The sequence below is a fragment of the Megalops cyprinoides genome, chromosome 1, assembly GCF_013368585.1.
Source record: "Megalops cyprinoides isolate fMegCyp1 chromosome 1, fMegCyp1.pri, whole genome shotgun sequence".
Taxonomy (NCBI): Eukaryota; Metazoa; Chordata; class Actinopteri; order Elopiformes; family Megalopidae; genus Megalops; species Megalops cyprinoides.
Genome location: NC_050583.1, coordinates 53,753,680 through 53,766,637, shown reverse-complemented (window position 1 = coordinate 53,766,637; position 12,958 = coordinate 53,753,680). Strand labels below are relative to the sequence as shown.

At 46.3% G+C, this 12,958-nt stretch overlaps 2 protein-coding genes across 3 annotated transcripts in view; one reads left to right on the top strand and one right to left on the bottom strand.

The window, feature by feature from the left end:
- Positions 1-4,165: 4,165 nt before the first annotated feature.
- Positions 4,166-4,960, top strand: atoh1c (atonal bHLH transcription factor 1c). The gene has a single exon (XM_036552255.1). The coding sequence runs from the start codon at positions 4,203-4,205 to the stop codon at positions 4,887-4,889; it is 687 nt and encodes a 228-aa protein (XP_036408148.1). The 5' UTR covers positions 4,166-4,202; the 3' UTR covers positions 4,890-4,960.
- Positions 4,961-5,872: 912 nt separating this feature from the next.
- Positions 5,873-12,958, bottom strand: part of waplb (WAPL cohesin release factor b) — a 39,314-nt gene continuing 32,228 nt past the window's right edge. For both annotated transcript variants that reach the window (XM_036534146.1, XM_036534155.1), the window contains 7 exons: positions 11,485-11,657; positions 11,058-11,173; positions 10,671-10,835; positions 9,913-10,123; positions 9,470-9,558; positions 8,376-8,471; positions 5,873-8,021 (listed from right to left, as the gene is read on the bottom strand). In XM_036534146.1, coding sequence (XP_036390039.1) covers positions 7,956-8,021; positions 8,376-8,471; positions 9,470-9,558; positions 9,913-10,123; positions 10,671-10,835; positions 11,058-11,173; positions 11,485-11,657 — 916 coding nt within the window. In that variant the 3' untranslated portion in view covers positions 5,873-7,955. The remainder of the gene's footprint in view (positions 8,022-8,375; positions 8,472-9,469; positions 9,559-9,912; positions 10,124-10,670; positions 10,836-11,057; positions 11,174-11,484; positions 11,658-12,958) is intronic.

Below are 12,958 nucleotides of genomic sequence, written 5' to 3'. Positions count from 1 at the left end.
ACAGCACCATTCTCTACATAACAACATCTTATAAAAAGCAATCAGTTGAGTGCTTTGGATAAATTTCCATTACTTCATGGTTAACTGATCATTTAAAAAGAGACAGCTGAGTCTGTTTCATTAGACTTACAGACTATCGATAGACTGCGGCAGAGAAATACATGGACAGTGGGCTTTTAGCCACCGCACTGCACATGTGTATGCAAGGCTTTCCCTGGTACTGGCTTCTAGAGAGTTCCAGTAGCAGCCGGGGCTGAAATAACAGTTAACAACAATCTGTTTGCTCTCCGTCGGTCTAAGGAGCTTCAGAGACGTGAGCAGAAAGCAATTACCTTTCTACAGGGCACAGGAAAAAAAAAACAGGAGGAGGGAGTGGTGCAAAGCTGATCCCGGCTCTCTCCCTTTGCTGATCACCCGGGCACACTCCCAGGGATCAGTCAGGAATTTATCAGAGCTGGCCGACACAATAGCAGGCGTAGCTCCGTGGGCGGCGTTTCACTCCTCCGTTGCGCTCAATGGGATGCCTCCTCATCTGGGACACAGGGATGGGAGGGGGGGGGGGCGCCCCCCAAGGAGACCCGGGGAGGAAGTGGCTCTTTCATTAGCGGAACAGCACGGCTGATTTAACGCTCTGCGGTCCGCTCGGCCGGTCGGCCTAATCGATGGCTCGTAATTGGACCTGCGGGGGGGAACGGGCGCTTGGGCTAACAATGACGACGAATCCCTCTGGTGTGAAATGAAACAAATGAGGGTCGGGGATGGGGGGGGGGGGGGGGGGGGGGGTGGGGGGTGCCAGGGGAGCCTGGGGAACGCCCAGGGCCCGAGTCCAGCCCGGCCCGTTTTTGCAATGTCACTGGTCACCCGGTACTGGCAATTGCTTTTGTTGAAAAGCGCAACCCTTTGATGGCATCAAAGTCTGCAGTGGCACCAGGTTACATCAATTCCACAGGATTATCAGACACCCCCCCCACCACCACCAAACAGGAAGTGAAGCATCCTGCCCAAAACTAGATACAAAGAATGAAAACATCCTATAATGTCCATGTTGTGTATGGCAATGGTACGCCACACATCATCTTTTTGTAATGGAAGAGTAATTAGCATGAAGCCTCTGACCTGTAGAACTAATAAACGAGAGATGAGAATCACACAAATTAAAACAGTCCACTGAAGCACAGAGGAATAAGTGTGTCATGTTTACAATACATGCTTTGCTTGTTTTGTCAGTTGCCCTTACCCGGGTCAGCTTTAATTATTATAGCCAAATATTTACAGAAGTGATTAAGTACTTTGCACAAAGGTACAGTAGCAGTGTGCTACTCAGGATGGTCCCATCAGCAGCAGGCAAGTGAAACGGTAACTTCAAAACGGGGAAATAAATATTATGGCAAATAATTCATTAATACCATCTGCTGAATTTCTAGCTAATTCAGGTTAGAAAGTCACAGCAGCTTAGATCAGATGGCAAAAGGAATTTGTTGCCTGCATGCATTCTGTTTAGATACATCTGACGCAAAATTCCTGCAATTTGAAACGATGTAATGGTGAAATGTGCCACCAGGAAATGTTTATATTTCAAAAGTGGGAAACAATACACTAAAGCTTTATTGGATCGCCACAGGAAGGCAAAATTGGTATTATCTCCAAAGTGGTCACAACAGTCCTTTAAAAATGGAATCATTGTCAGATCAAAGCCAGGTGTCTCACAATACGAAAATTAAGAAAATGTATTTCGCTCACGCTGTTGTTTCACATTGCTTGTTGTCACATTTTGTTTTGTCTGGATATTCTGCCAATCACTGGAGGCCTGGACCTTTGCTTTACAATTGGAAGTCATGTGGTGAAATGGGTAAGCTGTCTGCACTACAGAAAATGGTTTAAATTACAGATTCTCCAGTTCAAAACCTGTCCCTGCATTCTATTCTGTGACCGTGCTTCCTGTTTGACCCAATACAATTACCAGAATAACCTGTTTGCTGGATTACATTATTCAGGGTGATTTAAAAAGCATTTAAAGACCCAAGTATAGCAATTATGCAAAATACAAATTGAAGATAAGACAATCAGGGTTCTTAGTGGGGCAGGCGAGGGGACATTCATAGACATAAACTAAATAAAACTTGGATTACTAAAATATTTTGAATAACAATACGCAGTGGCTTGTCACCATGACATTCCATTAAATTCAATTTTTATCTATATAGAATGAGGGTGGCATTAATATGTGACCCATATTCCATAGGAACCATTTTCTGGGTCATACAATAAATGTGCATTAATTAAATCATTATTTTTCAGTTCAACCCTAACCAAATGTGCAAAGTGGCACAAGTATTTTATTTATTTTTTATTTGTTTATTTATTTTTATTATTTGTTTGTTTTTTAATGTTATTTATTTATTTTTACAATTGGAGCTCCATATGGCATCCATACGGATATACATATAAACGTGACTTTAAATAATGAAAACCTTGCCGCTGTCATTGGGTAACTCACATGTGGGCTCCATCATTGTTTTCCAAATACTCTGACACACTGCCGGATCTAATAATTTGTGACAAGTGACACTGCATGGCAATCTGGAGCACTTCAACATTTGGCCCGTGCGTTCGGCAAAATGTGGCCTTTGTTGGCATGTCATTAAAAGGGGGAAAAGTTTTTGGCAGTTTATCTTCCACTGCTAATCCTCTTAGTGGAAATTTGATTTCATTTCTTCTTGTTTTGCTCTGACAGGCATGCATCCACCCAAATTTACCCCCTTAATGGGGGGCTATAATCTTACCATCCGGCGCTGTTTTTGATCTTCGTCCTGGGTCTTCAGTTAAATGAGACGCCTCAGTAGTTTTAATGCGCGACGTGTGCCAAGACTGTCAACACCAAAACTCAACCACGCTACTTTGCTCCAGGATCTGACTGAGTTTAGTTTGCGTTGTTTTTTTTTCCACGATGCAGGGGTGTCAGAGATGAACGCGGGGACGTGTGGGGTGTGTGTGAGAGAAGGGGGTTCGGATAATACATTTAATTTAATGAAAACGGCGACCCCACTGGTTTTTCTGAACACCGGTTAATTGGATTAGGTTGAGCTCTGCGGATATGACCTGCCAATTACCGTCCTCGCGTCGGTCGGTGGGAGCAGTGATTCCCAGAGCAGAGCTCCTGTCAGGCCAGCGCCCGCACGCACACCCACGCAGAACCTGCCCACTGCTTCGCCGCTGCGAGCTTTCGCAACACTTCGAACCTCTAAAAAGTATGTCAACTTCAAATAATTATATAATGGCAAAGATATAGCCATTATATAATAATACGACGAAGACGAAGGATACGATGTTCCATTTCATTATTCATTACTTGGTAATGTGAATTGCTGTGATAATTTGCTTTACATACACTTTGCATGATCCGTTTGTACAACGTTTTACATAAAACATTCATGCACCTTACTTGATATAGCCTGACATATCAGTCAAAAGTCAAAAGTCAAAGAGAAGTGTAAGATTTAACAATGCTCCTAAAATAAACAGCTGTAATCTCATGAATTGATATTGCCCACGTTTCCCACCTGTGCAAAATTCACTTAAAAGTGTTCAAAAGCTGTTTAAACTCAGCGTTGTATCCGTGCTAATTTTACGGCAAATATCTTTCAGAAGGCCGTTTGAATGTGAAACTAATTTATTGTAATACATGTAAGGGGTAGCACTCACAGATATTTTTTTAATGATACTACACTATTTCAATAAAAAAAACAAGGAATGAATTTTACTCGTATACATCAGAACATGAGTTTTGTGTATTTCGGACACAATTGTATAAGTGATCAAGCATTGTCCATTTCCCTTAATAAAACCTTAATAAAAATTTTTCTTTTATTCTCAAACTCGCTCCTTTGGTCTGCAATACAAACAGACCAGTCGGTTGGAGAGTAAAAAAGCGGCCTGTGTCCAGCCCCGATAACCACATGTGTCCAGTGATCACTGAGACGGACCTAATCCACTTTTGATGAACTTGGTTAATAGACTTCCTGCTGCTGTTATCAAACGGGCTTTCTGCTATTCGTTACTCGCACACGACCCTCACCACGCCCCTTGCATCCGTGCGTGCTTGGCATTTGTCAATAAAATGCCCCCTCTTTCCACCGACTTTGCAAGTTTTTAAACACCAGTTCTTGGAATCTGAAAGAAGTGTGCGCCACTCCTCACCACAAATGATGCCACGTCGCAAAAGTTCGTTAACCCCGTGCATTTTAAGGCAGACAGACGACGCGCACTACAAGTACGGGCTCAGTCCCCATCGTTTAGATTTGCAGCACAGATCGGCTGTCCAGGCGCTGGTGCAGACCAAATGGCTGGACACGAGAGCGCAGGGCAGAGCGGACTGTGACCCGTGCGCAATAGTTGAGGTCAGGCTTCCGGGAATAAGCGGGTACATCGACCAAGACGCGGGCGCCGTGGACAGGGCGCAGAGAAGGCGTCGCTTGGCAGCGAACGCCAGAGAGAGGAGAAGGATGCTGGGGTTAAATGTCGCCTTTGACAGACTCAGGAGCGTCATCCCCAACCTCGAGAGCGACAAGAAGCTGTCAAAATCGGAAACGCTTCAGATGGCGCAGATCTACATCTCCACCCTGAGCGAGCTCTTGCAGGACAGGGGATGCGGCCCGGAGTTGGACGCGCAGCGGCTGAGAGTGAACACCGAGGCAGAACAGTCGGCCACCGGGCGAGCAGCGAGGGGCTTCGGATCCGTGGACACTGCAGTCGGACCACCGGAGAAGTTTCTCGGTTTGGACACACAGCCGGTTTCAGGCAGTACGATGGACACAATTACAGACGGAATTGAGCGTTCGGAGTTAAAAGGCATTATCGACGTCTGGGAGAGACCGAGTGGCACGAAATGAAAGAAAAAAAACTTCACGGATTAAATCCTGTAAGCAGTTTAATTGTACGTTTAGTTTTGCATAATGTTGCAGCGCACCACTGTACTCCTTTCTTACATGTTTCAATGCCTCCTTTAGTTTTTCGTCTTTGATTCAGGATGGAGCTTTAAAAAAGAAGAAAAGGTAGAAAGGTAGTTAAGGAAACCCGTGTTGATGGAAATTGTAATGACTTGTTATTTAATAAAATATTTACATTTACTTTGCGTTTATTGTGCTTTGCAATACGCATAACCAGCACAGCTTTTCTTGGGACAACTTCCAGGTAAAAACGCACAAACAAGGAGTTACAAATGGAAACCATACGGTGTACTGAAAGTAGCAATTTTTATTGGAGTTAAAATTATGTACAGGTAACCAAAGACATTATTCTTGAAATTGGTACAAAGGTTTTCTTCCTGCAGTTGGCTTTTATACCTTTTTAGTTTTACTTCAAATAACACAACTGAGAAACTGTATAAAATAAAAATAGGATTGGATTCAGAAAAGTAGTCTACCATTCTAATTTCCAATAGCCAGTATTTACACAAGTATTTACATTCTGTTACTTCGCTTTCAAACTTGTAAATTAGCCTTCTGTAAACTTTACAGCGTTTACTCAGGATTTACAAATGAGAAAACTATATTAAACTGCTCTTGGTGTGGTTCACATTGACCCAAAACTGCTCAGAGCACAAGAGTCTGTAGCTTAGAGGATTCTTAGAAATTCTGAATGTTTTAAGAGAAACCTGAATATCGGACATTTCTTAAAGTTATTGATGGTTATGCCTCCACACTGCAAAAAAACAACACGAGTTTGAAATATGCACAAAATAGTAGTAAATGCGACAGAAAGCGTATATTTCATGACTCAGGTTCTGTACATCTCAGCGCAGACACCCCCCCCCCCCCCCCCCCCCCCCCCCACCCCCACCCCCCACACCCACTCTAAGTTCTACAAGTGGCAGGGTCACAGTTCCAAAGTATGAATGAGTCAAAGTAAATAAGGCAGACAGCTTTCGCTGTAAAGACGGAAAGGACACTGGAAATAATAATACATTTACTAGAAGATAATGGATCAAGTTCAATCTCACAACTCTCTGTAAAATAAAGCAAAACTGCCCTCAGTTCCACCAGAGTAAAACATTTCGCCGTGAAATTGAGTTCTAATACCGTTTCTCCTTTAGGCCAAGCCAACAAACTGAGTCAGACCATTATTTAACAAAGAGTTCAGCTATAATTTTAGGGGGACAGGGGGGGTTATGCGTGAGTGTCAGCCAATAACCAGCAATGAGGTGGTCTGGTGAAATTTTTTTGAAAAGCTGTTCATGAAGGCATAAGGACATGAACAATGCATTTCTCTTTTGTAATTCAAGTGCTTTATTTCAAAATTGTAAAATTAGAAATTATATTCCAGTCCTGCTGATTTATTTTGTACTTAAATTAGGATAAAAGCATAACACGTCCATTCATTAAAAAGCATGTTGCGTTGGGTGGAAAAAAAAATTATTGCCACATTAGCCTGCATATATACAGAGACAGGAGCATTACCGGAAACCCCTTACAACATACATTGGTATTGGATGCAAACAAACTGAAATCTGAATTTAAAGGACTAGGGTCATCCCTTCCAATTCTCTTCCCGAATTATACACTTTGTACCATGACTTTTCTCATGGAGGGACAAAGGGGAACAATGGCACCCTTCTGCTGTCCCAACTGTTTCCACCCCTGGTACATGTCAACTGTGAAAACATCACCACTTCAGACTGAAGAGTACCTCTCAAAGCCGAGCACTTGTTTTACCATGCGAAGCAGAAAAAGGGGAAAAGGTCAGGATGGAATCGGTGGGAAAGCGTCCGTTTCTATGAGCAGCCAGTGAGGAGGCTGCACATGTGCGTGTGGCTCTTTAGGTCTTCTCTAAACCTGTACTGTAGCGCGTATCACGAGTGGTCTCAACACTTCTGCCCATTTTTTATAGGACACAACCCTTTTGCGCTAAAAAAAAAGCAGCAGCACGAATCTGGCCCTTTCCTTTTGTTAGCATAAATAGCTCCTGCTGAACTGAACACAAGATTTTAATGTATTCACTTTTCCTTGCCTTCCTTCTGCGTCATTGTAATCAACTGATTCACACTTTTTACATTACCATATTAACATAAACAGGAACCAAAAATGAAAAAAAAACCCATAAAGGCAGAACTGACTTTGGGAAAGAGCTACATCAGAACCTGTTGCTGCTCCCAAGCAGGATGAGTGGGTTGAGTGATTCACTGGTGTGACTGTTCAAATCATTTGTTGGTTAAAGTGTAAGCAACTCAGGACACACGGACTCTGGTAATGCAACAGTCGGGAGCAGCATACTGCACCCCAAGCTCAAAAAAAAAAAAAAAAACCTATTTAATATCCAACATTCCAACCTATCCACATGTTCATGGCTACTTCGGCTAATAGACTGCAGTACTGTGTACGGGAGAAATGGGAAACTCAGGCCATTATGAATGCGTCACAACTGAGACAGGGACATTTTCTACAGCAGAACAAGCCAGCGATGGTCACAATTTTTACACATGGCCTTCTAGCATACAGACATTGTATAGATCCATTGATAAATCAGGCTCTTGAGGGAATGGTAGACTATCTGTAACCCACTGAAAGGACCAGACTGACCTATGGGAATGATCAATACACTTAAATTGGCTCACATCTTTAAAATGGTTATTTTTATTGTTAAGGTTTTGTTTATAGATTCCTTCTTGCTCTCAGTTTCTCTACGTGACCCATCAACCCTAGCTGGAGGAAGAGAAAAAAAAAACATGAAACGTTAAGACAACGTTATCAGCCTCACATGGAGAGGAAGCTCAGTAAGCTCTTTAGTTGAGTGGTGATGGTGATGATAGTGGTGGTGGTGATGTGGGTGGTGACTGGTTGCAGAGATGATTAGCTGGAAGGTAGCCTCTCTCTGGGGTCCTCTAGCTCCCCTGCCCCCCTTGTTCGGGCAGGCAGTTCCAGCATTTCTCCTGCACGATGCAGCTCTGCGTAGGGTCCCTTCTAACAGTGCTCCAGATAATCGATGACCCGAGAGATGGACTTCTGCCCCGTGGTGCCCACATCGCACTGCAGACAGAAGGAGACCGGGTTACCACACAACGAAGTGCCACGCTATTGCTAAGCCTCCATTACAGGTTCTGGAGTTGGAAAAACAGTATAGCAGGCTCATTAGCAACTCCGAGAGGGTCGACTTGCCGAGCCCGCAAAGCTGGCCCGCTGAATGCATTTACATGTCTCCACATGCAGGCGGTATGGTGGAAACGCAGTGAAAGACACTGGGTTATCACACAAAACGTACAGACTGAACAGTAGTTACACAGGCACAGATACAAACCGCAGAGGACAGTGTGGCTCGGACTTCACTGACACCCACAAGCACTAGCATGCATACACACACGCACACACAGCTGGTGTACTTACTGTAAGATTCATGAAATTTAAGAACTTCTTGAGCATTTCAGTCATTATTGAGAAATCGCCTTTAGGTAAATTTTCCCTCACAGTAGTGACATTCATCTGAAAGGCAATAAAACATGACAGTTAACTACGGTTTAACCTCCCCTCACATTATATCGAGACGCTCATTTATAGACACACACACTGCACCTACACTTACACTACACATGCGAAAAATAAAAGCAGAGATGAAGCCTGGTGACAGTTCTGCGGTGTCAATGTAGACATCAGAGGCAGCAAACACTTTGCTTTTCCCTCAGGAGGAAGGCTTTGCTTTACCATAAGATGTGGTGAGCAGTGACCTTCACATTTGAGAACACCGAAACTCTGAACCAGACAGAGGGATTTACACAGGTTTATCAGTAAAAAAAAAAAAAAAAGGAGATAATGACTCCAGACATCAATCATAAACCAACATCCCCATTGGAAAGTCCATTACTTGTAATGAAAGTAAGCTCTAGGCACCATTGGATGGCTAATAACAGCCATAAAGAAAAGCCATTAAAGCCAAAGTACATCACAGGTTTTTATCTTCTTTAATAGTCAGCCTTGAGACTTTAAGACTGCGACTCGGTGCAAAATGCACTGTCCCTCGGAAAAGCATTAAAACGGCATCCGGATGATTAATGCCATTGTTGTAGACTCACAAGGCGCCAAGTTAAAGCGAGAGGCTTTGCCGTTAGGATTAGACCGGTGTAATTAGCACACTGGTAAATGCTGGACAGCATAAGGCTTTATTCCCATAACCAAACAAGTGCAGTCCTAGATTGCAGACAATCATATTACTTTTGTTAAAACACTGCTGTTGCGCCCTGTTGATGCGGATGGACAGAGTCGAATATAATAACCCCTGGACAGAGGATGACGACAGCAGGTGAGCACTGCATTGTGGGGCTCCCAATGATGCTACCAAAATAACCAACTAGACTTTATAAACACATAAAGTTGTTCTGTACAGTACACTACACCTTAATGGCTATGACGAAAGCTCTACAAAATAGAACACAATGCTTTTTTTGCTGTTTTGTTACAGTTTGGATTTTTTGCAGCGTACTTACAGGACTCCCCTGGCACAGACAGCCCAATAACAGTGCAGTGTATGAGGCCACGATGCTGTCCTCCATGTGCTTCCCAGCATGCTGCAGAGCTGCGGAAACAGGTGAGCAATCAGCAAACTCACAGGAAAACGGGAGGGGACCTAGCAGCAAACTCACAGAGCAAAGGGGGATTAAGAAAGGAAAGAACAAGGAGAAAAGAACAGACAGCAAAATCAGAGTAGGAGGAGCTGAATGTTTAAACTCAGACAGCAGGAGATGAACAACCAGGAAACTTACAGAATATGAGGTCATAAACAACCAGTAAACTCACAGGGGGGAGGGAAGAGAGGCTTCAGTAATTTCAAAGGACAAGAGGAGGCGATCAAAAGGGCAAACGCAGTAACAAGTGGCTGAAGTATGCATGGGGTGGCCGTTGGCCGCGGACACGTGCGGGCCTTCCTCACCCTTGTTCAGGTCCAGCTCCTCTTCCTCCTCCTCCTTCTTCACCTTCTGCTTGTCGTTCCCGGTGTCGTTCTCGGAAGCCACCCACTGGATCTCCCCGGACGTCTCCTGCCACTCGCCGCTCTGGTCCAGCTGGGCCTTGGGGGCGTCGTTGATGAAGTCGTCCGTCTGCGCCTCGGCGAGCACCGCAGCTCGCTCCCGCTGCAGGAACAGCTGCAAACGGAGCGGGCTGGTTCAGTGCAGCCACAGACAAACACAAACCCAGCACAAACTGCGACCTCTCCTGCGCCTTCCCTTAACCTCCACACAGTCAAAAGTCATGTAGTGGCCAAGGGGCAGCAATGTACCATAGTGGTAACGTGCAAACAGTTGTTCAATTCCCCGCTGGGGGAGTGCTCCTGTACCCTTGGGCAAGGTACTCAATCCACAACTGCCTCGGTAAATATCCAGCTGCGTAAATGGATAACATGTAAAAATTGTAACATATGTAAGTCATTTCGGATAAGTGCGTCTGCTAAATGACAATGTAATGCAGTGTGTTCACTGCAACCTCTCTTAAGACTGAGAACACAATCTCAGAGTCTTAGGAGAATCTCAAAAGGCCACACACACAAATCTGAGGTCAAGTATAACCTGTTTGGTATTGTCCTGTGTGAACCTTTAAACGCTGGCCAATGACAGTCAAGCTCAGTGTTGTTTAATGTGTAGAGAACATTCACAGCTGCAGTATTAAAGCTCTCCCTGTCGTTATCGTGCCCACCTGCACCAGGGCCGCGATGGCGCTCAGGGAGCCCCCGGCCTTCAGCTCCTCGCCCTCTCCCAGGCACACCGAGTCGAAGGGCGTGGAGACGTCCATCTGCATCTCCACCAGGCAGTGCCGGTTCCTGGCGCTGTACTCCACCAGGTTAATCAGCAGGCCCAGGCCCTGAGTGCGCACGCACACACAGACACACACAAAGTAAATATCCAGCTGTAGAAATGATAACAATTAAATGTGAGCTGTGCAAGTCACTCCGGATAAGGGCACCCACTAAGAAGAACACGTCATCAGCCCGTACACACACGTTACTCTCCTCCTCCTCCCTTCGAGGGCGAGCGTTAGCATCGAGCGGGACAGGGGAGAGGCAGAGGGGGGCGAGGGGCTCACCAGCACTCGGATGTCGAATCTCTGCTCCTGAGGTAGGTACTGCGGCACTCGCAGCACGCAGTTCAGTGCCGTGACGATGAGGTCCTCCTGCTCGCCCGTCTTCGTGCTGCCCCACTCTGCGGAGGTTCAGAGACGCTCGGTCACAGTCGCGGCAGCGCCAAATGGTTTCCGTTTTTTAAGGGGTTCACAATTTCATCCTGGCCTGCCCCGTAAGTCTACATAAATAGGCAAGTACCAAACTACAAATGCACAAGTCATATGAGCTGAGAAGAAGTTAAAGGTTTGAGTCGCCTGAGAAAGGTTCTTAATTATTTACAACAGGCGCGCACATTCAGGCGCCATCTGGACGACCGCAGCTGGGAAAGCACTTCAGCACCTATGCCGGAGGGGGGCGGGGGTGAAGGGGGGTGAGTACAGCGCCTCTCACCGTTGTCGTGGGTGAGGTTGAGCAGCACTCCGATGATGGCCCGCATGCAGTCCTCCACGGCTTTGCCCACGTTGCTGAAGCTGCAGTGCGGCAGCGCGGTGCCGGACGAGGAGCGGCTGCTGTTCACCTCCCGGCTGTAGCGCTGGATCATCTCCTCGCAGCGCCGCAGGGCCCTGGAGGGGGACAGAGGGGGGGCCGTCAGGGCGAGAGCGCATCCGAGCCGTGTCTTAAATATTGAGTGTTCCTCTCTAGTGTGGTGAATTTGTAAAGCATGGTGTGGTCGGTGTCGTTCCGGTCTTAAGAGCCAGCTGTCACCGAGAACCCGCCTGCGATGTCGCGGGTGGTACGAGGCCTTACAGAAAGCCACGAGGATATTCATGACCATGCTAAGATTGCAAGGAAGCCTAATAACGGGCAGAAACTACTCTGAGGACAAGCACCTCTGAGACGACAGTGCGGGAACCAGAGCTGTGCTCAGACAGCCCAGAACATCCAGTGCAGTGCCCTCACTCCCCACCAGCAGGACCTGAGCACTGCCATTACTGCCCATTACTACTGCAGCAGAGCCGAGAAAGAGCGCGCCCCATTGCAGGCCTTCAGAGAGAAAAACGAGTCCACTCCACTGCGCAGCACGATGGAAAAAAAAAAAGAGAGACAAATTGGGATGAAAGGTATCAACCCTGGCTCTCTTCTGCATCTGCTGCTCGTGGAACAATACTTCAATGCTGGCCCGAAACCAGAGCATGTGCTCTCGGAGAACAGAGGCTAAGTCTGCGCTGGTTAAGGCTACCGGCGCACGCCGGCGGCCTGGCCCGCCAGAACGCAGCTTCATGTTAACTACGATAATAACGAGATTAAAATAATGAGAGGTCATCAATTATTAAACAGACCACGGAGGCAGCATCCACTTATTATCGTGGGGGTGGGAGGGGGGGAGGGGAGGTCATTAGGGTAGGCCTGGTCTCTGGGCGCGCGATCCCCTCCCCACGCCCCCAAATTGAATTACGTGGGGGCTGAATACGGCCAGTGAGGCGGGCGTGAGAGGCCTCTTTGTTGACGCGCCCTCACCCCCCGAGCCCGCGCACCGGGCAGTGCAGGCGCGGTTCAGCGGGGTTGCACCCCGGACAGAACCCCCCGGCCGCCGCCGTCCTGGGTCTCGCTAATTGGATTAAAAGCGGAAGAGTTGTAACAGACGCGCTGCTGTAATGGGGCTTTCGAAGGTGACTGATCTTAGCCCGGGAGAAAGGAGCGCATTCACAGGGCCGGTCGGGAGCGGAGTAAGATCACAGCCTTGCATGGGTTTCTTTTAGAAAGGCACTGAGGAGGGGCTGCCAGCAAGCAGAACATCGCTGAGGGGCACATCTTTTACGTCAACTTAAAAATGCCGTAAAATCTCACATAAAAGGGTAACAACACTATTTGATGTACAAATACAAAGTACAACACACAGCTGCTATAGTACAATAAAGACCAT

Coding starts and splice junctions, on each gene's coding strand:
- atoh1c (XM_036552255.1), top strand. CDS start 4,203: ATGATGCCACGTCGCAAAAGTTCGTTAACCCCGTGCATTTTAAGGCAG.